The sequence below is a fragment of the Scyliorhinus torazame genome, chromosome 13 (assembly GCF_047496885.1).
Source record: "Scyliorhinus torazame isolate Kashiwa2021f chromosome 13, sScyTor2.1, whole genome shotgun sequence".
NCBI lineage: Eukaryota > Metazoa > Chordata > Chondrichthyes > Carcharhiniformes > Scyliorhinidae > Scyliorhinus > Scyliorhinus torazame.
The window spans coordinates 41,515,723-41,541,792 of NC_092719.1; the positions used below are offsets into that span (position 1 = coordinate 41,515,723).

General features: G+C 45.9%; 1 protein-coding gene across 1 annotated transcript in view; it reads left to right on the forward strand.

The window, feature by feature from the left end:
* The window catches only part of LOC140387994 (transcriptional regulator QRICH1-like), a 72,791-nt gene that overhangs the window by 39,564 nt on the left and 7,157 nt on the right, over window positions 1-26,070 (forward strand). The window contains exons 3-5 of the mRNA XM_072471439.1: window positions 9,548-9,719; window positions 10,838-10,992; window positions 11,151-11,265. Of these exons, the coding sequence (XP_072327540.1) occupies window positions 9,548-9,719; window positions 10,838-10,992; window positions 11,151-11,265 (442 nt within the window). The remainder of the gene's footprint in view (window positions 1-9,547; window positions 9,720-10,837; window positions 10,993-11,150; window positions 11,266-26,070) is intronic.

The window sequence follows — 26,070 nt, forward strand, 5'->3', positions numbered from 1 at the left end:
TCAGTAAATTTTCAAATAGTGTTGGGTCAAACTCTGTTGTTAGAGAGTAGCAGAGAAGAGGAAGTAATTTGAGAAGTAATGATCTAAGTGTTACGATTCAGTTAGGAACTAGTAATCTTTTGCTAAGTAGACAGTCTGACATCCCAGTTACCCACACAGAATAAAGCTACAAGGTTCCGTGGTTTTGAACAAACCAAATAAACTCCACTGTACGAAGTCATAAAAGTAAAACAATCTGCAATACCCATCTTGAACCTCTAACATTCAGAATTAACGTGAGGCGAACATTGATCGAAAGCACCAAACTGCACATCAAGTGGCAGATGCAACCTAGACAGATCCCACTGATTTCTTGGCAACCCACCCAAATGTCAGTGATCACTTGAGAGTCACTATCTCGTTAAACTTCTGTCTCTCTGAGGGATTTCAGCTTTTTGCTTTCGAAGATTTAGCCTCTGAATTTCTTCAAAGGTCACTCCAACTCAGACTGCCTCAGTGACATCTAACCTCCTGGTGGTTCAGTCTCTCCTGAAAGTGCGCGCCACGGGATTCACAAAGTTACACTCACTTTTAATTACGTGCAGACTTTCAACTCTCCGTAGGCTGCTACCTTCACAAAACAGACACTACCCTGTGATTTCGCCGAACTCTAGTCTCACAGCTGCACTTAACTATAAATGGCTCCCAGGGCTTCTTTGAGCCCCAACTGCACTAAACAGCTCCCAGGGCTACGCTGTGAGCGACAAACCACACTAGATCCAAACTGCATCTAACCTCCCTTCCCAGCGCAAACACAGATCAATTGAAACCAGAGAACCATCTTCAACTTTACCCATCTCCATGATGATGTAGCCTTTTGGGATTTTTAGACTAATTTAGCTCTAATTCCTAACTAAACCAAAATATCTCCCTGGACTGCACTTTGTCAGCAATGTAGACATCTTGTCTCCAGTTCTCTAGTTAAGTAAGCCCACGTGCTGTTTTATGGCTCCATTTCTTCTACGCTGCTTGTATTAAACAAACATGGGCAAGCTTCTGGTCCGGCATATTCTTTTGGGTGTTCTGGTAATCTCTAAAACCCAACCTTTTTAGTTACCATGCCTTCACAACAATAATGTTCCCAGAACTGAACATTACCTTTACCATTAAAATATTAATGTGAACCATGTTTTAAATATTCGTAACACAAGTGATACTCAATTTGCTCATTTAAAGTATGCAGATTGTAAAATAAGGATTCCCACAGTTTGAAGGCATGGAAAAGAATAAATTGGATTGAGAGGGACTTATCTACTTTGAGGATTAAGGATTTTTGGACACTTTTATTTGAAGGTATTTAAGATGGTGAAGAAAGTTCAGAAGAGCAATGCCCATTGTGGTATTAATTTAAATAGATCAGGATCACTGCAGTGGAGAGAGAAGATTGAAGGTGAGAGTGAACAGGATCCTCTACATGATGAGTGCTCTCTATCAACATAAACTTCATGATATAACTTCAGTAATTGCCATAGAAAATTTGAGCGTTGGGCTAGCAGAAGTTCTATTTCTGTCTTATTGCATTTCTGGGCTATTTTAACCAAGTGTTAAGAACGATGAAATTGGAGCAAGTGTAGATCATACCGTCACTTGAGGCCGCTCCGCCATTCAATATGCTCCTGGCTGATGGTGGGCTTCAACTTTACTTTCCCATCCACTCTTAACCCTTAACCCCCTAAGAGATCAAAATTATGTCTATCACAGCTTAACTCTACTCAACGATGATGTTTTTAAAAAACAAAAGGGGCTTTTTGAAATATGGTTGAAAATTACGCAACTATGTTACAAAGACTGAATATATAGGGAGGAAGTATGTTACTATTTCTTACCATCACGACTTGAAATATGTCAGGCTGAGGTGAAGCTAAGAACCTATAATTTTATGCATAGCTGCATTGGAGAAAACACAGAAAAGGAGAAGTGGTTATCCCAGGACATGTTAATATTACAGTGCAGAAAAAGGCCCTTTGGTCCATTGTACCTGTGACGGCCATCAAGCACCTATCTATTCTAATCCCATTTTCAAGCACCTGGTCCTTGTATGCAAGTGCTCAAAATGCTTCTTGAATGTTGAGAGTTCCTGACTAAGTTCTGAAAATGTAATTATTGAAAAATTTAAATTGTTTTTAAGAGAAGTTTTAAAAATTCATAAGAGTGTATAGTGTTAGTTCCAGGCAGGCTGTTGCTCTCCAACTGAAATAAATACATGCATAATAAAATTGAGATTATTAAAATTTAACTATGCTCCCTCTGATAAGGGCAGCCATGGTCACATGAATCACAGAGAATCATAATGAGCAGTCAATCTATATGAGCTTATCTGGTGATTTTACACAGAAAGTCTGCCGTAACTTCACCTCCGAAAACTACTGCAATGTCCATCGTGCACCTAGTGGAACCATCATGCCACAATCACTGTGTAATGCTAACTTGATCCAACCACCTTCAGCTGCATCATCAATGGCCATACAATGTTCGGTACCATTTGCGACTCCTGAAATACTGAAGTAGTCCATGTGCAAATGCAGCAGGACCTGGACAATATCCAGGCTTGGGCTGACAAGTGGAAAGTCATGTTCACACCACACAAGTGCCAGGTAATGATCCTCTCCAATGAGAGAATCTAACCATTGCCCCATGGACATTCAGTGGCATTACCATCGTTGAATCTCCCCACTGGAGGTTACCATTGACCAGAAACTGAACAGGAAAACAATATAAATACTGTGGCTGCAAGAGAAAATCAGAGGCTAGGAATCCTGTGGCGAGTAACTTCGCCTTTGACTCCCCAAAGCATGTCCCTCATCCATAATTCACAGATTGTGATGGAATTCTCTCCACTTGTCTGAATGAGCTCAGCTACTACTAACAATCCAGAAGGTGAACACTATCCTGGTCAAAGCAGCCCATTTGATTGGCACCCCATCCACAAACACAAACACAAACGTAAAATGCAAGGAGGCTTCTGTGCTTTACCCATCTCTGCCCTGTTTAGCCACACAGGTTTCTAGTCTTTTCGGGTGAAAATCCCCTGGACTCTGTTGCCACTAAGTAGTTCACGCCAAGCAGAATTGCGAGTTGAGGTGGGAAGGCAGTGGTATTTGTATATAGTCACAGTGGAACTGGCAAGATGGAGGGCTGGCTTTAACAGGGCGAAGGTGGGATGGGGCTGGGGGCAGTAGTCATGACTGATAGACAGGGAGTGAGAGACCTCCAGTCTGAATGGTAACGTGGAACGTGTGGGGGTTGGTGAAGTGGACAAGAGTTTTCTCGTATTTGAAGAGCTTGAGAACTGATGTGGTACTGTTGCAGGAACAGCAGAAAGCCTACTTGAGGGTGAAGGGCCAGGTTAGGCTTCGGAATGATTGGCTGAGTCAAGTGTTCCACTCTGGCTCCGATATCAGGGCCTGGGGAGGGGGTAGCTGTACTAATGTATAAGAGAGTTGTGTTTCAGATGGAGAAGGTGGTGATGGATCAGGGGGGCAGATACGTTATAGTAACTGGTGCGTTGGAGGAGAGATTGGTGGTGTTGGCTAGTGTGTATGCTATAGGATGATGTAGGATTTATGAAGAGGATGTTGGCAGCCATACCAAGTCTGGACACACATCAGTTAATTTTAAGCGGGGAATTAAATAAGTGTTGCATACGAAGATAGATCGGTCTAAGCTGCGCTGTTGATCCCTTGTTTGGGGGGGGGGCATGGTATGTATGAAGGAGATGGATGGACCCATGTTGGTTCTTGCATCCAGGGATAGAGAGTATTCCTTTTTTTCCATAATGTGCATAATGTGTATGCAAGGATTGATTTCTTAATTATGGGTAGATCGTTGCTGTCGGGGGTGAGGAACGTGGAATATTCTGCGACTGTCATTTATGATCATGCTCCACCTTTGGTGGATGTGGTCCTTAAGAAGGGGGCCTGCACAGAGGCCGGCGTGGAGGTTGGATGTGGGGCTGCTTGTGGATCAGAGTTTTTGTGCAAGGATTGGAAGGGTGATTGCTGGTTATATGGGGCTCAGTGGTTTGGAGGTGTAAAAGATGGTGGTAAGGGGCGAGATCATCTCCTATAAGGCGCAGATGGATACGGAGATGAGAGGACGGCAGCGGCTGGTAGATGAAATCTTGGGAAGTTGATAGGAAGTATGCAGAAGATCCCACTCCAGAGCTTTTAGTCAGTAGAAAGGAACTGCAGGTGCGGTTTGACATTTTGTCTACAGGGAAAGTAGTATATCAGTTGAGGTGGACAAAGGAGGTAGTATACGAATACGGGGAGAAGGCCAGTTGCTTGTTTGCAGGAGAGCTCTGTTGGCAAATGGCCTTACGAGAAATTGTTCATGTCCCAGATGGGGCGAGGGGATTTGGTAGTGGCTGCGGAACAGGTGAACATGGCATTGAGGAGTTTTATAAAACGTTGTGCAGGCCGGAGTCCTTGGAGGATGTTGGATATGAGAGACTTCTTTGGGGTGGGTGGGGGTGGGGGGGTCTAGAGCGTCCTAAAGTAGGAGAGGGCAGGGTTGGAGGAGCCGGTGGGGATTGAGGTGGTTTGGAAAGATGCAAACCAGGAAAGCACTGGGGCTGAATGGGTTGCCAGTGGAATTCCCAGCCCTGGTGGAATTCTGTAAGATGTTTTTGGATAGGTTGGCGCTGCTGTTGGTGGAGATGTTTGAGGATGTGGTGGCTAAGGGGATGCTCCTGGAGATGATGGGACAGGCATCTATTTAGCTGTTGTTAAAAAAGGATAAGGACCCAGTGGGGTGTGGATCGTATCTGCCAATGTCCTTGCTAAATGTGGATGCCAAAATTCTTGCCAAGATGTTGGTGCTTAGGTTGGAAGAGTGCCTTCCGCAGGCGATTGGGGATAATCAGACGGGGATTGTAAAGGGTAGGCAGTTGTCCTTGAATTTGCGGCACTTGTTAAACGTGGTGATCTCCCCATCAGAAGGGGGAAAGCTGGAGGTGGTAGCGGCGCTGGAGACGGAGAAGGCATTTGATCAAGTAGAATGGAGTTATTTATTTGCGGTGTTGGAGTGGTTTGGGGTTGGGCCTAAGTTTGTGGCATGGGTCAAAGTGTTGTATAAGGAACCAAAAGCGAGTGTTTGTATGAATGACGAGAACTCAGGCTATTTTCAGCTACATAGGGATGTTCCATGTCCCTTTGCGCTGGCGATAGAGCCCTTGGCCATTGCGCTGAGGTGTTCGGATAAGTGCAGAGGGAATCGTGAGGATGGGAAAGGCGGAGCATAAGGTGTCCCTGTATGTCGACAACCTTTTGTTGTATATTTCTAACTGGGGTCCTACAGTGGGGGTTATAATGGGGATGTTTAAGAAGTTTTCCCGTACCAGCCGCCCCGAACAGGCGCCGGAATCTGGCGACTAGGGGCTTTTCACAGTAACTTCATTTGAAGCCTACTTGTGACGAGCGATTTTCATTTTCATTTCATTTCATTTTGTTTCGTTTGGGGCTTTTTGGGATATAAACTGGATTTGGAAAAGAGCAAATCTTTTTTGGTTTCATCAGGGGTGGGAGCTGGCTTGGGGGGGTGGGGGGGGATTACTGTTCCGTGTGGAGACTTATCACTTTAGGTATTTGGTACAGGTGGCTCAAGATTGGGCCCGGCTCCGTAAATTGATTTTTACAAACCTGGTGGATAGTTTCAATGCAGATTTGTTGAAATGGGGCAGCCTCACCCTATCATTGGCAGGCCATATGCAGGTGGATACGATGAATATCTTGCCACGGATTTTCTTTTTATTCCTGTTTTAGGGCAGCACAGTTGCGCAGTGGTTAGCACTGCTGCCTCACCATGCCGAGGACCCGGGATTGATTCCGGCTCTGGGTCACTGTCCGTGTGGAGTTTTCACATTCTCCCTGCCTGCATGGATCTCATCCCCACAACCCAGAGATGTGCAGGGTAGGATTGGCCACACAAAATTGGCCCTTAATTGGGGGGGGGGGGGGTGGAAATTCCGTGTTTACTGGTCTTTTTGCCAAAGGCATTTTTTAATGAGGGTGGAATGGTTGATTTTATCGTTTGTCTGGGCAGATAAGATAGCGAGGATTCGGAAGACAGTGCTTCAGAGAGAACGACAATCAGGGGGTTTGGCTGTACCAAATCTGTTGTATTACTATTGGGCAGTGACCGCTGAGAAGGTGTAGGAGTGGGGTAGGGAGCCAGAGGCAATGTGGGTCAGGATGGAGGCAAGCTGTTGTAGAGGTTGGGATTGTGGGCGCTGGCAACTGTGCTGATTCCGTTTGCCCCAGGGAAATATTCAGGGCAAGCTGAAGATATGGAAGCAATTTCGGCAGCATTTTTAGTTAGGGGTGGGATTCAAGTTGATGCCAGTTCGAGAGAATCATGTGTTTGAACTGCCGAGACTGGATGCTAGATTTCGGGGGTGGGAGGAGTGGAGCTGATAGAAATTGTCATGTGAGAGTACCTTTCAGAAATGAGTGTTTATCAAATAGCTGCAGTGATGTCAGAGTATGGGTGGAGCTGGGCTGTCTGTCTGTTTTACTTTCGCTTTCAGCTAACAGCTACAGGATGTGTTTAGTTTATTTTTGTTTTGCAGATTGAGAGCTGCATCCAGCAAAACCAGGTGTAATTCTGATTTCTTTCTGCATGAAAGGAATGTCTTCAAATCACTTGCTAATAAGGGCAGCACGGTAGCACAAGTGGATAGCACTGTGGCTTCACAGCGCCAGGGTCCCAGGTTCGATTCCCTGCTGGGTCACTGTCTGTGCGGAGTCTGCAGGTTCTCCCCGTGTCTGCGTGAGTTTCATCCGGGTGCTCCGGTTTCCTCCCACAGTCCAAAGACGTGCAGGTTAGGTGGATTGGCCATGATAAATTGCCCTTAGTGACCAAAAAAAAAAGATTAGGAGGGGTTATTGGGTTACGGGGATAGGGTGGAAGTGTGAGGGCTTAAGTGGGTCGATGCAGACTCGATGGGCCGAATGGCCTCCTTCTGAACTATGTTCTAATTTTAAAGTGAGAATTTAAACCCGTCTTTCTGTAAAGAGGGTGTTTGTCTTATGGATGTTGCAAGGAAAGATTAAGGGTTACTTATAGAGTACTTTGGGGGGAGTATTTGAGTTGATAGTTGCTAAGATGTTTGCTGTGTGTGTTTAAAAAATGTTAACTGGATTCATAGAATAAACATTTTTGTTTAAACATACTTTAGCTCTCTGTTGTACCACACCTGTAAAGTGGGCCCTTGTGCTCCCCATTGCCAAAATCTATTTAAAGTTATGGGTCAGGTGAACTCCATGATACACTTTGGGGTTCTCTCAACCCTGGCCCGTGATAAAATGAAGGACTTATTTTTAGAAGGCTGCTTTGCGAGTTTGGGGAGTTAACGGAGAGGTTTGGGATTCCACGGGGGAGGCCTTTGGGTATATGCAGGTGTGGGACTTTGCAACAAAGGTTTTCCAATGTTTCTGGTGAAACCTCCCTCATTGTTGGTGGGGTTGCGGGATGGGGGTCATCTCAGCGATTTATGAGAATATTTTGGAGGGAGTTAAGGCCAAGTGGGAGGAGGAGCTGGGGGTGGCGGTGGAGGTGGCATTGTGGTGTGAGATGTGGTGGAGGTGAATGCATCAATCTCGTATGCGAGGCTGGGGTTAATACAGTTAAAGGTTGTGCAAAGGGCACACCTGACGAGGTTGCGAATGAGTTGGCTGTTTGAGGGGGTGGATGACATTTGCAAGCGGTGTGAGGTCCAGCCAAACGTGCATATGTTTTGGTCCTGCCCTAAGTTGGCGAAGTATTGGAGGTTTTTTAACGCACCACGTCGGTGATCCTGCACGTGGATTTGGAGCCCAGTCCCCTAGGGGCCATATTTCTGGTGTTGGATTTGCTGGAACTGTAGATGGGAGTGGGATCAGATGTTTTAGCTTTTGCCTCGCTGATTGCTCGCAGATTAGTCCTGTTGGGGTGGAGGTCATCTTCTCTGCTCTGTGCCTCAGTGTGGCTTGGGGATTGATGGAGTTCCTATATTTGGAGAAAGTTACGTTTGCTTTAAGGGGGACAATGGAGAGATTCCACATGGGAATGGGGTCTATTTATCCTACACTTTAAAGAGTTGGTTACCGTCAGATGCTATGGGGAGGGGGGGGATGTTTGGGGGGTGGGGGGGGCAGTTTCTTTGAGTTATTCGGGTATTGGTTGGGGAAGGGGGGTTTGTTCTTTATGTTTTGCATTGTTTAGTTTCATGTGTAAAATGGTAAAAAACGAAGAAAAATATGTATTTTTAAAAATTGATTCCAATAATTTTCCCACCTCTGTAGTCAGGCTGTCCAGCCTATAATGTTACTGACTGATCCCTTGCACAGTTTTTAAACAATGGTTCAATGTTGGCAGACCTCCAATCCTCTGGTATCTCATCTGCACCTAGTGAGTATTGTAAAATGAGCCTCTGAGCATCTGGTTTTTCCTGCCTGGCTTCTTTAACAACGTGAGGTACTGTCCATCTGGCCCTGGTGATTTGTCCATCTGGCCCTGGTGATTTATCCATCTTTAAGGATGTCAATCCCTCCAGTACTTGCTCTCTCGTTATGCTTTTGTATACAATATTTCACACTAGTCATATTTAACTAGAATGTCTGCATCATCCCCCCTCATGATGAACCCTGTCCACATCTTCAGCATCAATTCAAGTTACCGTTTACATCTCTGTTAGGCCCTACCCTTTCCTTAGTTATCCTCTTGCTCTTCATACACTGGTAAAATGTCTTCGGGTTTTCTTTTTTCGTATTCTCTCTTTGCTTTCCTAATTTCCTTTTTTACCTCACCCCATACTTTCCCTACTTCTCTAAGCTTTCTACAGTATTTGGCTTTTTGTGACTCACAAGCTTTCCTTTTCTGCTTCTGGATAACCCGAGTGCTCTAGATTTGATAGCACTATTTTTTTTTCTTTGTAGGGACAATGTGGCTGTAGAATCCCACTGATTTGATATTGTTTTCCCTTCTAGTAGCAGTATCCAGTCCACTTTTGCCAGTTCATCTCTCTGCTTTGTAAAATTTGTCTTCCCCCAATTTCGAACTTTAACTCCTGTTCTATCTGTGTCCTTTTTCATAACGATGCTAAATCTAACTATTATGATCATTATCAACAAAATGGTCCCCACTCCTTTTTCATCCACTTGCCCAGCTCATTTTCCGAAGACTAAATCTAGAGCTGTGCCCCCTTTCATTGGGCTTTTATGTATTGGGTAAAAAAGTCTCCTGAATGTAGTTCAATAATTTTGTGCCCTCTGTGCCCTTCATTCTACTGTATCCCAGTTGACATTCAGGTTGTTGAAGCTTCCAACTATTACTGCCCTATTGTTTTTGCACATTTGCCCTTCTATCTCTCTTCCACTATTTGGGGAACAGTAACACCATCTTCCTTTTGAAATAAGTGTTCCTGAATAGTAAATCAATCAGTTGAATCTACCAAATGCCCAAGAAAATACATTTGTGGAATTGTATATCATGTACTTGCACAAATATTGTGGGTTTTTTTTTCTTGTAGGTCCAAGCTATGCAGACACATTCAGCGGAACAGCAAATTGAGGTGCAGGCTGATTTAATGCTTCCCGAGTCTCTGAAGCCAGAAGAAGGAGCTAGTGTCTGGCAGAATTGGGCTCAAGTTAAGAATGCAGAAATAATGAAAGAAGCTGAAAATAAACCACCTTTGCCAGGAAGTAATGATTTATTTTCTATCTTTAAACATTTTCTAACAGGAGGATAATTTGCTTCTTTTGCATATTGGGCTTTATCACATTTTAGAAATGTCTTTGTTTATCAGCATAAATTAAACCATTAGATTATAAAGCTGTTTCATTTGTAGAAAAACCCAACTGGAAAAAGGAGGATTTTGAGGTCAAATGAAAGATTGGTGCTGGAGGTAGCTATTGAACTTGTAATATTCGTGGAACACTTTAATTATTTAAACAAAAGAAATGACAAACAAAGCAGCTCCTCACAAATTCCTAATACTCTGCCATGTGAATTGTTAGTTTTCGGTAATAAAAATGTTTCATCGAACAGTTATTTGTATAGAATTGATTGATCTTACCCATCTGAAGGTCAGTGTAAATGGGCAGCTCCAAGAATACTGACTGAACAGTATTAGACGTGAACTTTTAACACTGCTGGTGTTAAAGTTGGGGGTGTGTCATCTTAGTGTTCCTTTGTTTTTGTGTTAAATTTATAGAAAAATCTACACAACAAACTCTAATTCAAGTGTTTTTCCTAAAAATGCATTTTTTTTTACACTAATTGTGTAACAACAGTGCAGCAGATTGGCTAGTTGTAGGATAATTTATGAAGTTCTGAGCTTTTAGCAATTTTATGAAACTGCTTTATGAATTTGAAGTTGACTATCAGGTAAATATTTTTATCCTAAAGCTGACAGTTAAAACTTTCGTGTCAGCAGGGGAAAACTCAACATTGAGTTTCTGGGTCACCTTTTTGATTATCAACTGCATTCCTTTGCACCATCTGACTCTGACTTCTCCAAGCCAAAATCCTTGATGTCATCAGTACTCTGGTTCATGTTTTTAAAACAGTTAAAGAAAAATTGTAAATATTTATTAAAATGGTGATATTTATGAAAACTGGAGAATCTCTTGAATCGATTTTTGACAATTGTACTTTGTATATTCACCCTGTCTGAAATCTTCTGCAACGATTTTATATTCCCTTTTCTCACTCAATATTGGCTCAAAACTCAAAACATGAGCTATTGTGGATGAATGAATTAAATGCTGAATTTCTTTTTGGCTACTTTAATAGGCTTTCTTTTCTTTTTAAATGCTAGGACGACAGCCAATGAAATTTAGAGAAGATGCTCTTTGTGCAACGTTAGTAGAACTCAATTATGGACTTTGTTTGATGACCAAAGAAGCAAGATATTCAGATGGTTCCCCCTATGAAGCAGACTTGCTGTATTATTTCTTTCTTTGTATTCAGAAGGTAGTCTTCGCATTCTTTCCTTTTGGTTGGTGGAGGAACATACACATGCTCACACTGCCATGTTTCTTTTTAAACGTTTCTGTAATTAAATGAATGGAATTTTGTTGCTGGATGAGGCCAATTTATTCACTTTTCTTTCTGTTTAATATGTTTTACAGTATATGTTTGAAAATGGAAGAATAGATAATATTTTTGCAGACCTCTACTATTCTAAATTTACTGAACGGTTACATGAAGTGCTAAAAGAATGGCATCCTAAAATAAGCCCGCTTGGTGAGTTGTAATTTATTTCTATCCATAACAGTGGTGTTTACTTTGAGGTTATGGGGCTGGAAACGCATCCTCAGAGTTTGTTGTAATGTCAATCTTTGATAATTTCAAGGTTGTCACCGTTAAACTTTAGGCCTGATATGGATGTCTTGGTTCACAATATTGAGTTTGGCATCTGAATGATTATTCTAGAATGAGAATTCACCACACCACACCGTGCTCTATTCCCCCAACTCGTCTGTCATCATCTTCTTGGAGAATCTTGCCTTGTTCCACCTTTCTACCTTCCTCTTAAAAACCTTGTTCTTTACCAGAGATGACAGTGACTGCAGGCAGAAAGATCTGAAAACCTTCAATGACGAGGAACAATGTAATATCACTTTTTATGATCTGTAATGCAAATGCTTCTAGAACATTTCAAATGGGTAGAATTATTAGACTTCAGGTGGGCAGAAATGTTTGTTTTCCCTCTGTTTAATCTTCTAGTGCCGCACGACTATGGACCAGTGCATTTGTATCAAATCACCAAAGTGACCTGAGCATTTCAGCATTCAGTGCAGTTAATGCATGTAATATAGGATGAAATCCATACTAACAACAGGACATGACCATGCTGTATTGCATATATGTAAAGTGAAGAAAATAATATGGAAGTGATTCTCAAACTATTTTCCAATGTGGTCTCATTTTAATTCACTGGCATCTTCTCAAGGGCAATGCCAGCGTCCCATGAAAGAATTTATTGGTAAATATTTATTTTGAGAATTAACATGACCCCAGCTAGCAAAAACAAAACAGCAATAAACCAGCGTAGTAACATTCAGTATATATTTTTTTGTATTAAAGATCAACATGTAATAATAAATCATATAATATGAAATTCTTATTAAAAGTTTGTTTTTAAAGTTTCTGTAATTCATTATAATCATGGCTAATCATCAAGTTCAATACCCTGACCCAGCACCCCCCCCCCCCCCCCCCCCATATCCCTTGATCCCTTTAGCCCCAAGATCTATTATCAAACTCCTTCTTGAAATTACACAACGTTTTGACCTCAACTGCTTTTTGTGGTAGTGAATTCCACCGATTCACCACTCTCTGGGTGGTGATAATTTTTCCTCCTCCTCCATTCTAAAAGGTTTACCCCATATCCTCAAACTATGACCCTAGGTTAGGACTCCCCACCAACAGGAATGTTCTTTCTCGATCTACCCTGTTTAATCCTGTTAGAAGTTTCTACGAGATCCCCTCTTACTCTTCCAAACTCTAATTAACATAAACCTAACCAACTTAGTCTCTCCTCATATGACAGTTCCGCCATCTTAGGAATCAGGCTGATAAACCATCGCTGCACCCCTTCCATAGCAAAAACATCCTTCCTCAGATAAGGACACCAAAACTGCGCACAATACTCCAGGTGTGGATCATCAATGCTCTCTGCAATTTCAGTGAAATGCCCATATTCGTGTACTCAAATCCTCTTGCTATGAAGGCCAATATAACATATGCTGCCTTTACTGCCTGCTGAACCTGCACACTTACTTTCAGCGAGTGATGCACGTGAACACCAAGGTCTCGCTGAGTATACACCTCTCTCAATTTACACCCATTCAAATAATAATCTGCCTTCCTACATTTTGCTGCCAAAGCGGATCACCTCACATTTGCCTTGCATCTACAATGTATATGCCCACTCACTTAGTCTTCCCAAATCCCGCTGAAGCATCTCTGCATCCTCCTCACAGCTCACCCTCCCACCTAACTTTGTATCATCTGCAAATTTGGAGATAATACGTTTAGTTATCTCGTCCAAATTGAACATTTGGGGTCCTAGCACAGATCCCTGCGGTACCCCACTAGTCACTGCTAGATCCATTTTCCCCAAAGTTTTGCTTCCTATCTGCTAACCAGCTTTTCTATCCATCTCCAGACACTACCTGTAATCCCATGCACTTTAAGTTTACATAGTGATGTACTATGTGAGACCTTGTCTCAAGCCTTCTGAAAGTCTAAATAAACTACATCCAGCGGTTCTCCTTGGTCAACTCTGCTAGTTCCATCTTCAAAGAATTCTAGTAGATTTGGCGAGCATGATTTCCCTTTCGTAAATCTATGCTGACTTTGTCTGATTAGACCACTGCTTTCCAAATGCTGTGCTATGAAATCTTTGATAATGGGCTTTTGCAACTTCCCTACTAGTGGCGTTGGGCTCACTGGTCTATAGTTATTTATTTATTTTTTTCTCTCTACCTTCCTTTTTGAATAGAGGGGTTATTTATATTAGCTACCCTCAAATCTGTAGGAACCATTCCAGAGTTCAAAGAATTTTGAAAAATGACCACCAATGGATATACTATTTCTAGGGCCACTTCATTAAGTACTCTGGGATGAAGATTATCAGGCCTTGGAGATTTATCCCCCTTCAATACCATTAATTTCCCCCAAACCATTTTTCTACTAATTTCCTTCAACTCCTCACTAAAACTTGTGTTACTCAGAACTTCCGGTACATTATTCATGTCTTTGTGTCTCGGGGCTGGTTTAGCACACTGGGCTAAATCGCTGGCTGTTAAAGCAGACCAAGGCAGGCCAGCAGCACGGTTCAATTCCTGTACCAGCCTCTCCAAACAAGCGCCGGAATGTGGCGACTAAGGGCTTTTCACAGTAACTTCATTGAAGCCTACTTGTGACAAGCGATTTTCATTTCATTTCATTTCTTCCTTTGTGAAGACAGAAGCAAAGTACAAATTTAGTTCTCAGCCATTTATTTGTTCCCCATTGTGAATTCCCCCGTTTCTGACTTGGAAAGAGGCCTCAATTTATTTTTTTAGCAATCTTTTTCTCTTTACATACCTATATGAACTTTTACAGTCAGTTTTTATGTTCCCCACTGTAGCTTACTTTCATATTGTATTTTCCCCTTAATCCGTTGGTCTGCTTTTGCTGAATTTTAAACTGTTCACAGTCCTCTTGTCTATTGCTTTTTCTTGCTAATTTGTACGCCTCTTCTTTGAATCTAATACTATTTCTAATTTCCCTAGTGAGCCATAGTTTGGCCATAGTTCTCTTTCTACTCTTGTGCCAAACAGGAAAAATGACTTTTGGGAGTTCACCTATTAATTCCTTGAATGCCTGTCATTGCCTATCCGCGGTCCTTCCTTTCAGTTATGTTTCCCAGTCCATCATAGCTAACTCCTGTCTCATACCATCATAAATTACCTTTACTGAGGTTCAAGACTCTGGTCTTTGAATCAACTACCTCACTATCCACCATGATAAGGAAATCCAACATATTATGGTCACTCATCCCCAAGGGTTCTCTCACAACTAGATTATCAACTAATCCTTTCTCATTGCACAATACCCAGTCCAAGATGGCCTGTTCCCTTGTTGGTTCCTCAACGTATTGGTCCAGAAAACCATCCCGTGCACACTCCAGAAATTCCTCCTCTATTGTACTGTGATTAATTTGACTCCCCCAATCTACATGCAGATTAAAGTCGGCCATAATCACAGATGGTCCTTTAACACGTGCATCTGATTTCTTGTCTAATGCTACTCCCAACATTACCACTGAAGTTTGGTGGTATGTGTATTACCCCTACGAATGTTTTGCCCCTTGATGTTTCTTAAACTCGAGCCATACAGATCCCACATTGCCTGTGCTAATATCTTTGCTCAATGTTGTATCAATATTTTCTTTAATCAACAACTCCACCACCGTTTCTATCTGTCCTTCCTAAAAACTGAATAGCCCTCAATGTTTAGTTCCCATCCTTGGTCACCTTAGAGCCATGTCTCTGTAATCCCAACTTTCTCATACCTCTACATCTATCTGCGCAATGAATTCATCCATTTTATTTTGAATGCTCCAAACATTCACGTAGAAAACCTTAAGGCTAGTCCTTTTAACGTTCATTGTCCCATCCCTACTAGTTTTTGTGCAGTTGTATTCTGTTACAGGCCCTTGATTTCTCTGCCTATCACTTATTCTCCTTGCTGTCTTTTTCTCTTGTTCTTGATTCCCCCGCTCTGAATCTTTTACATAGGTTCTCATCCCCCTGCCGTATTAGTTTAAACCCTCCCCAACCGGTCTAGCATGTACACCCCCCCCCCCCCCCCCCACACACACACACACACACATATCAGTCCCAGTCCTGCGCAGGTGTAACCTGTCCAGTTTGTACAGGTCCCAATGCCCCAAGAATCTGAAATCCTCTGCCTCACACCATCTCTTCAGCCATGTATTCATCCAGTATATCCTGTTATTTCTACTGACTAGCAGGTGGCACTGGTAGTAATCCTGAGATCACTACCTTTTGAGGTCCGACTTCTCAACTTTCTTCCCACCTCCCTATATTCATCGTGTGCCTCACTACCACAGATGGCGGAGAGCGTGTTCCAGTCACTGTAGATCATGGCGGCGGCCTTTTTCTCAGCCACAGTGTTAGGAAACATTTCTCCTGGTCTTCCTCCACCTTCCCTAGTCCACCTTCTATCTGAAGAAGGCAACTAACTACCTGACTAGGATTATCCTTGCTATGAAGCACTGGTTAATATAGTTTATTTCTAGGGGCTGGTTGTTTACCTTCCACCAATCACTTATTTGAACCTTCTAACCAATGAATACAGGACAAGTATCCAGGGTGGCGGGGGTGGAGGGGAGGGAGTCATCTCCCCATAGCGATCCCTTTAGCTTGAGGCCATCTTTTAGATTACTTCTTGCTGAGGGCTCTGAACCCCATTCTTTCCAGAGCTTTTCTCCTATCTCTTCACATGTACTCTGAGCTCATTTTGTCTGTGAGACCCATCTCCTACTCTTAATATGCCCAATGTCCATTCCTGATATTTTTAGCTGAAATTTTAAATGGTTCTCAGTCTTTAAGTACTGTTCTTTTCTGCAACCTCCCCTTTCAACCGCAGAACTTTGTCCTTGCACCTATTACTTTAAAAAAAATATATATATTTTATTAAAGTTTTCAAACACAATTTTTTCCCTTACAAATCAAAGAAATAAAAATACAAGTAACATGATAAACTGCAATATAACATTGTGTAACTAACATGGTAAACTAACTAAATAACACGAAGTAATACTCCCCCCCGCCCCCTCTCCCCCTCCAAAAACCCAAACAATTTACCTCCCCCCCCCCCCCCCCCCTCCCCCTGGGTTGCGGGTTGCTGCTGCTGGTCATCTATCTTCCCTCTAACGTTCCGCTAGGTAGTTGAGGAACGGTTGCCACCGCCTGGTGAACCCTTGAGCCGATCCTCTCAGCGCAAACTTCATCTGCTCCAGTTTTATGAACCCCGCCATATCGTTTATCCAGGCCTCCAGTCCGGGGGGTTTCGCTTCCTTCCACATGAGTAAAATCCTACGTCGGGCTACTAGGGACGCAAAGGCCACGACATCGGCCTCTTTCGCCTCCTGCACTCCCGGCTCATCCGCAGCTCCAAATAAAGCTAACCCCCAGCCTGGTTTGACCCGGACCTTCGAGATCACTCCCGTCACTCCCCTCCAATACCCCTCCAGTGCCGGACACAACCAAAACATGTGTGTGGTTCGCCGGGCTTCCCCCGCACCTCCCACACTTGTCCTCCACTCCGAAGAACCTGCTCAACCTTGCTCCCGTTATATGTGCTCTATGTAGCACCTTAAATTGGATCAGGCTAAGCCTGGCACACGAGGAAGAGGAATTTACCCTACTTAGGGCATCAGCCCACAAACCCTCCTCAATCTCCTCCCCGAGCTCTTCTTCCCATTTTCCCTTCAGTTCGCCCACCAACTCCTCCCCCTCTTCTCACATCTCCCGGTATATCTCTGACACTTTGCCCTCCCCGACCCACACCCCCGAAAGCACCCTGTCCTGGATCCCTTGTGTCGGGAGCAGCGGAAATTCCCTCACCAGTTGTTTCGTGAACGCTCTCACCTGCATATATTAAAGAAATTTCCCCGGGGCAGCTTATACTTTTCCTCAAGCGCTCCCAAGCTCGCAAACGTCCCGTCTATAAATAAATCTCCCACTCTCCTGATTCCTACCTGGTGCCAGCTCTGGAATCCTCCATCCAGCCTCCCTGGGGCAAACCTATGGTTGTTCCTGATCGGGGACCACACCGAGGCTCCCAGCACACCCCTCTGTCGCCTCCATTGCCCCCAGATACTTAATGTTGCCGCCACCACTGGGTTCGTGGTATATTTTTTTGGTGAGTGCGGTAGCGGCGCCGTCACCAGCGCTTTTAAACTCGTCCCTTTACAGGACTTCATCTCCAATCTTTTCCATGCCGCTCCCTCTCCCTCTATCGTCCATTTACGAATCATCGCCACATTGGCGGCCCAGTAGTAGTTTCCCAAATTCGGCAACGCCAGTCCCCCTCTGTCTCTACTACGTTGTAGGAACCCCCTCCTTACCCTCGGGATCTATTTTTTAAAAAAAAGGCCTTAGTGATCAGTATAGGGAGACATTGGAACACAAATAGGAACCTCGGGAGGACCATCATCTTAATTGCCTGCACTCTGCCCGCCAGTGACTGCGGCTGCATGTCCCACCTTTTGAAATCCTCTTCCATTTGTTCCACCAGTCGTGTCAGATTAAGTCTGTGTAAGGTTCCCCAGCTCCTGGCTATCTGAATCCCCAGGTATCGGAAGTTTCTTTCCACTCTCCTTAGCGGTAGGCCATCTATCCCTCTACTCTGGTCCCCAGGGTGTATCACAAAAAGCTCACTCTTTCCCATGTTAAGCCTATATCCCGAGAAATCTCCAAACTCCCTCAATATCTGCATGACCTCTGTCATCCCCCCCCACTGGGTCCGTCACATACAGCAGTAAGTCATCCGCGTAGAGTGACACTTGGTGTTCCTCTCCCCCTCTAATCACCCCTCTCCATTTTCTGGAGTCTCTCAGCGCTATGGCCAGTGGTTCAATTGCCAACGCGAACAGTAATGGGGACAACGGGCATCCCTGTCTTGTTCCCCCGTATAGTCGAAAATACTCCGACCTTTGCCGACCTGTGACCACACTTGCCGTTGGGGTCCCATAGAGGAGTTTAGCCCAGCTGACAAACCCGTCCCCGAACCCGAACCTCCTCAGCACCTCCCATAGATACTCCCACTCCACCCTATCAAATGCCTTCTCTGCATCCATTGCTGCCACCATCTCTGCCTCCCCCTCTACTGGGGGCATCATTATCACCCCTAATAGCCGTCGCACGTTGACATTTAGTTGTCTCCCCTTTACGAACCCTGTCTGGTCTTCGTGCACCACCCCCGGGACACAATCCTCTATCCTCGTTGCCAGCACCTTTGCTAGCAACTTGGCGTCCACATTTAGCAGTGAGATAGGCCTATAGGACCCGCACTGCAGCGGATCTTTATCCCGCTTCAAGATTAGCGATATCGTCGCCTCCGACATTGTCGGGGGTAGGGCCCCCCCCTTCTCTGGCCTCGTTAAAGGTCCTTACCAGCAGCGGGGCCAACAAGTCCACATATTTTCTATAAAATTCCACGGGGAACCCATCTGGTCCCGGGGCCTTCCCTGCCTGCATATTCCCCAGCCCCTTGGTAACCTCGTCCACCCCAATCGGCACCCCCAGGCCTTCCACCTCCTGCTCCTCCACCCTCGGGAACCTTAATTGGTCCAAAAACTGCCGCATCTCCTCTTTTCCCTCCGGGGGTTGGGACCTATACAGTCTCTCGTAAAAGGTCTTAAACACCTCGTTTATCTTCCCTGCTCTCCACACCGTAGCTCCCTTTTCATCCCTAATTCCCCCTATCTCCCTCGCCGCTGTCCTCTTTCGCAGCTGATGGGCCAACGGGCGACTCGCCTTTTCCCCATATTCATATCTCATCCCCTGTGTCTTCCTCCACTGTGCCTCCGCCCTCCTTGTGGTCAACAGATCGAACTCCGTCTGGAGTCGTCGCCTCTCCCTGTATAGTCCTTCCTCCGGGGCCTCCACGTATTTTTTATCTACCCTCAAAATCTCCCCCAGTAGTCTTTCCCTTTCCTTGGCCTCTATTTTCCCCTTGTGGGCCCTGATGGAGATCAGCTCTCCTCTGACCACTGCCTTTAGTGCTTCCCATACTACTCCCACTCGGACCTCCCCGTTGTCATTGGCCTCCAGGTATCTTTTGATACATCCATGCACCCTTCCGCAGACTCCCTCATCCGCCAGTAATCCCAGTCGCCAGAGTGAACGCTGCTCCCTCTCCTCTCCTAGTTGCAGGTCCACCCAGTGTGGGGCATGATCTGAAACAGCTGTGGCTGAATACTCAGTTCCTTCTACCCTCGAGATCAGTGACCTTCCCAAAACAAAGAAATCTATCCGGGAATACACCTTGTGAACATGGGAGAAGAAGGAGAACTCTTTGGCCTTCGGCCAAAGTGGATCGCCACGGATCCACTTCCCCCCCATTTGGTCCATAAACCCCCTAAGCACATTGGCCGCTGCCGGCCTTCTTCCGGTCCTAGATCTAGATCTATCTAACCCTGGGTCCAACACGGTGTTAAAGTCCCCCCCCCCCCCATTATCAGGTTTCCTACCTCCAGGTCCGGGATACGTCCCAGCATCCGCTTCATAAATCCTGCATCATCCCAATTCGGGGCATATACGTTGACCAGCACGACCTCCATTCCCTCCAGTCTGCCACTCACCATCACATATCTGCCTCCGCTGTCTGCTACAATGTTCCTAGCTTCGAATGACACCCGTTTCCCCACCAGTATGGCCACCCCTCTGTTCTTTGCATCCAGCCCTGAGTGGAACACCTGTCCCACCCATCCTTTCCTTAACCTAACTTGGTCCGCCACCTTCAGGTGCGTCTCCTGAAGCATAGCCACGTCTGCCCTCAGTCCTTTCAAGTGCGCGAACACTCGGGCCCTTTTAATCGGCCTATTTAGGCCTCTCACGTTCCACGTGATCAGCCGAACTGGGGGGCTACCTGCCCCCTTCCCGTGTCGACTAGCCATCACCCTCTCTAGGCCAGTCCCACATCCCGGTTCCGTGCACCCACCCGTTCCCCAGGCGGCGCATTCCAGCCCCGACCACCCTTTCTTTTACCAGTTCCTCTTTGATTTCTGCAGCAGCAATCCAGTTATCCCCGCCCCCGCTAGATCCCCATCTAGCATGATTGCTCCCCCCATATTGCTTCCGAAAGTCAGCTGACTTCAACTGACCCCGGCTTCTCCCGCTCTCTCCTTGACCCCCCCCCCGTGTGGGGAACTCCCATCTACCTTGCGCCTATCTTCTCGCCATCATCTTTCTGGCGCGTGAACAAGAACAGTAAGCCCCGTGTTCTCTATAGTTGTCCCGCCCCTTGTGGCGCAGCTCCCTCTGCCGCCCCACTCCCATTCCCCATCCCCCGCCTATGTCTCTTCTTCCCCCCCCCCCCACCGGCGCCCACATTTCTTAGTGTCCCCCCCTCCCCAATTTACATCTCTATATACATCGGCATTGACATTTCCCCTCTAACATCAGTCCCTCAGTTCTGATCCAGTTTCTCGTTTTTAATGAAGGTCCATGCTGCTTCCGCCGTTTCGAAGTAGTGATGCCTCTCCTGGTGCGTGACCCACAGTCGCGCCAGCTGCAGCATCCCGAACTTCACCACCTTGTGTAGCACCTCCTTGGCTCGATTAAAACTCGCCCTCCTTCTCGCCACCTCCGCACTCCAATCCTGGTACACCCGTACCACCGCATTCTCCCATCTACTACTTCGTACCTTTTTGGCCCATCTCAGAACCACCTCTCTGTCATTGAAGCGATGAAATTGCACGATCGTCGCCCTAGGTGGTTCTCCCGCCTTTGGTCTCCTCGAAGGGACCCGATGAGCCCCTTAAGGGGCCCGAGGGGGCCTCAGTTCCCATTAGCGAGCGCAGCATCGTGCTCGCGTAAGCCCCGCCGTCTGCTCCTTCCACTCCCTCGGGGAGACCCAGGATCCGAAGGTTCTTTCTCCGTGATCTGTTTTCTAGGACTTCAATCCTTTCAATGCACTTTTTGTGGAGCGCCTTGTGCGTCTGCGTTTTGACCGCCAGGCCCAGGATCTCGTCTTCGTTGTCCGTCACCTTCTGCTCCACCACGCGGAGCTCCATCTCCTGGGTCTTTTGTGCCTCCTTAAGCCCCTCAATTGCCTGTAGCATCGGGGCCAGCACCTCCTTCTTAAGCAGCTCCACACACCGTCTCAAAAATTCGTCTTGGTCCGGCCCCCATGTCGTCTGGGCTCTCTCCGCCGCCATCTTGCTCCTTTTTTCTTCTGCCCCTGTCCTCGAGGATTCTTCGCGATCTGGCCGCCGCCGCCGATATTTTTCTTTTTCGTTGGGGGGGACTCCCTGTTGTCTCACCCCACACCGGGTTTCGTCCCGAAAAAATTCCCCGTTGGGGCTCTTAAAAGAGCCCGAAGGTCCGTTCGAGCTGGAGCCGCCGAAACATGCGGCTTAGCTGGTCATCGCCGCAACCGGAAGTCCGCACCTATTACTTTAATCTCTAAACATTTTGATCATGTTATCCCCTCCCAAATCCATGCCCATCTTTCTAGCTGCTGTATATTTGAACTTCTCCATTCAGGTTTCCACCTCTGCTGCAGCACTGAAACAGCCCTCATCCAGTCACTAAACACATTCTCTGTGACTAACCAGGGTGCACCACTCCTCTTCATCGTGGCTTGTCTGGATCATACAGGGGCTGTTTAGCACAGGACTAACTTGCTGGCTTTGAAAACAGACCAGGGCAGGCCAGCAGCACGGTTCGATTCCCGTAACAGCCTCCTCGAACAGGCGCTGGAATGTGGCGACTAGGGGCTTTTCACAGTAACTTCATTTGAAGCCTACTTGTGACAATAAGCGATTTTCATTTCATTTCATTTGACACAATTGGTCGCACCATTGTTCTTCAATGTCTCTCCTCCATTGAACAGTTGAGTTGGACCATGCCTGGTTCCACTTGTAGCTAACCAATCTCCTGCAGTTGCTTTCTGCCCCTGCACTGTTATCTCTGGAAGTCCAGACAGATTTTCAACTCATCTACATGCTATCCCTCAGTGACATCAATGATGTTGGGTGATGCGTATATCACCCAGTTCTACCTCACCGCTACCTCTCGACCCCTCCACTGTCCTCATCGTTGCCAGCTTTGCTTGCTGAACGACAGTTTAGGACAACCTGTCGTTTCCTCCATCTATTCTTGATTGAGCACCAAGTCTGTTCACCCACCATGCCTGCGCTTAATAATCTGCTACCACGCTTATCGTTCTTTTAAAGCCTCAAATTTTAAATTACCATCTCTAACTCTGTAACCTCCTACAACCTTGTCAACAAATATGCTTTCTCCTACTTTGGCCTACTGCGCATTCACTATTCCCTATGTCTCCTCATTGGAGGCCACACTATTGTTCTAGTCTAGGTTCTAAGCTGTAGAATAGCCTCTTTTCCAACTTTAAGACCATCCTTCAAACCTTCTTCTTTGGACAAGCTTTTTGTTACACTCCTAATTTCTTTGATTCCATGTTTTTTTTCCCCCCCAAATATGCTTCTCCCAAGTGCCTGCATGTGGTATATAAATGCAAGTGGTTGTTGAGTTGCTGCCGTTAGAAGAGGCAGGCTATTGGGAGAAAACTGGCGGAGAGAAGGTATTATTCATTATATACTGAATGATTCAGTGGATTACAAAACTGCCTTTTTTCATCTTTCTGATGGGTACAAACAATAACTTCAGCAGTAACTTCGCCTAAATTGGCTGTCTCTTGTACATCAATTAAAAAAAAAAAAAAAAAATCACGAATTAGAAAATGCTTTTTCCGCGATTGATTGATGCATTGCCAGGGACAGTGACTGTATGGGTCGTGCTGACTGACAACGTTTTTTTAATTGCTGGGCAAAATAAGCTGAAAACATCCCATTAGTGGTAAGCAGATGTGAACAGTGGGGATTTCCTTAATTGAAACAATTTGAACGCTCTTGATTTGAAGCTTCACTGAGCAAATGTGTATATATAGAAACGTTTCAGCCATTTACAATTTAAAGTAAACAGATCCAAGTGGATTATGTAACTGTTCCAAGGATTTTACTTTAGTGTTTACTGAAAATCAACATGCCAGTCTGCCTTGGAAGTATTTGTGAACTCTATGTTCAGCATGTCAAAATTATAGTACATAGGATGTAAATGAGATTTGGCCTTTACATATTAGTTTTCACTCTTAACGATTATAACTTAGCTTAAGGACATCGATCCTTTTTTAAAAATATATATTTTTATTCTCCTTTTTCACGTTTTCTCCCAAATTTACACCCACCAACAAATAAGCAGTAACGAATACAATGTCAATCCCCCATATCAACAACAATCCCATCCTCCCACCAAACCCCCAAATAACAGCCTGCATGTTAACATAAACAAATAACAAAAAGGAATCACCCATAGTCACCATTAACACATACATTCCCCGTCCCCCAACCTTCCTAATGTTCGATGTAATCCAATTCTTGAAAGTGCATAATGAATAACGCCAATAGAACCACTCCATCCTTCCCCTAAATCGCTGGCTTTTAAAGCAGGCCAGCAGCACGGTTCGATTCCCGTACCAGCCTCCCCGAACAGGTGCTGGAATGTGGCGACTAGGGGCTTTTCACAGTAACTTCATTGAAGCCTACTTGTGACAATAAGCGATTTTCATTTCAAACTTAACCTTCTCAAGAGTTAAGAATTCCAGCAGGTCCCCCCCACCATGCCAGAGCACAGGGTGGAGAGGTTGATCTCCATCCCAACAGGATCTGCCTTTGGGCAATCAACGAGGTGAAGGTTACATCAGCCTCCGCACCCGTTTCCAACCCCGGCTGCTCCGACACCCTGAATATGGCCTCCCGATAGCCCGCGTCCAGTTTCACGTGCACCACTTTCGTGATTACCCTAAAAACCTCCTTCCAGTAATCCTCCAGCTTTGGACAGGACCAAAACAAATGAATGTGGGTTGCCCCCCCCCCCCCCCCACAAAGTTCACACCTCTTCTACCCCCTCAAAAGAGTTGGCTCATCCTTGCCCTTGTGAGGTGTGTTCTATATACCACCTTCAGCTGTATCAGCCTTAATCTCGTGCACGAGGTGGAGGCGTTCACTCTCCGGAGCACCTCACACCAGAACCCCTCCTCCATACCCTCTCCCAACTCTTCCTCCAATTTTGCCTTGATCCCTTCCAGTGATGCCTTCTCCTCTTCCAAAATAGCCCCGTGAACCACCGACACTACCCCCTTCTCCAGTACCCCTGCCGTCAGCACCTCCTCCAGCAATGTGGAGGTCGGCTCTACCGGGAAGCTCTGTATCTCCTTCCTGGCAAAGTCTCGAACCAGCATGTATCTAAATATTTCCCCCTGCTCCAGCCCATACTTCGTTCGCAGCTCCTTCAATCCTGCAAACCGGCCCTCAAGAAACAAATCTTTTAGTGTCCTAATTCCTTTCTCCTCCCATCTCTGCAAATTTTCATCCCACTTCCCTGGCTCAAGTCTATGGTTCTCCCGAATCGGCATTTCCCTTGACCCTGCCCCCAACCCGAAGTGCTGGCGAAACTGCCTCCAAATTCTCAACGAAGCTATTACTCCCCGACTCCCTGAGTATTTCCCCGGTGCTATCGGAAGTGGCGCTGTTACTAGCGCCTTCAATCCTGACCCCTACACAAACTCTCCTCCATCCCACTGGGAATCAACCCCTCTGACCCAGCTCCGTACCTTCTCCACATTCGCTGCCGAGTAATAATAAATCGGGTTCGGAAGACCCAAAACCCCTGCTTGCCTTCCTCTCTGTAGCAGCACTTTTCTAACTCTGGCCTCCTTCCCTCCCTATGAGAACGAGGTAATCATTCCATCAATCTCTCTTCTTTGGCAAGAAAATCGGCAGGCATTGGAAAATAAACAGAAATCGCGGCAACACGTTCATTTTGAACGCCTGTACCTGACCCGCCAGTGACAGGGAGACCATCCCACCTTGCCAGATCAGTTTTCACCCTCTCCACCAAATTAGAAATGTTGTACCTACGGAACCCCCCCCCTCCCACTCCCGAGCAACATGCACCCCCAGGTACCTAAAGTGAGTCCCTGCCCTACGGAATGGCAGCCCCCCCCCCTCCCTCATCCCTGTCCCCACCCCCCGATGAGACACCACAAAATACTCACTCTTGTCTAGATTTAATTTGTATCCCAAGAAAGACCCAAACACCTGACACACTCTGTTCCCACGCATGTAACAAGTCATCGACATATGAGGACACCCTATGCTCTACCCCCACCCCCATCCCTTTCCATACCCCCCCGAATTTCTTAACGCGATGGCCACCAGCTCAATCGTGAGTGCAAACAACAGGGGGGGACATAGGACATCCCTGCCTAGTCCACGGTGGAGAAGGTGTGTGGGGCTATCTCCGACTTGGACTCACACAACCTGATAGTGGGGGGAGGAGGGGGGAGACTGGAACTTGGTGTAGGAGCCAAGGTTGGACAGGTCACGGCTGCGCCCGCTGGTCCCGTCGGGGGTGGGGGCGCGAAGACGCTGACTGGGCTAATGGTGGAAATTGGAAGGGTGGACTCCGAGGGAGCGGGAGTACTCGTTTCTCTCAGCGGTCCATAAGGTTTACTTGCAGATCGACTTTTTCGTGGTGGGGAAAGCTTTGCTGGCTGGGGTTAAGGGGTCGGAGTACTCTGCAATTGCAATATCAGATCATGCTCTGCAATGTGTTGATATGGTACTGGAGAATGGGGTAGTACAGAGGCCGGGGTGGAAATTAGATGTGGGGCTGTTGGGGGACCGAGGATTCTGTGACAAAATTGAAAATGTAGGTTTTG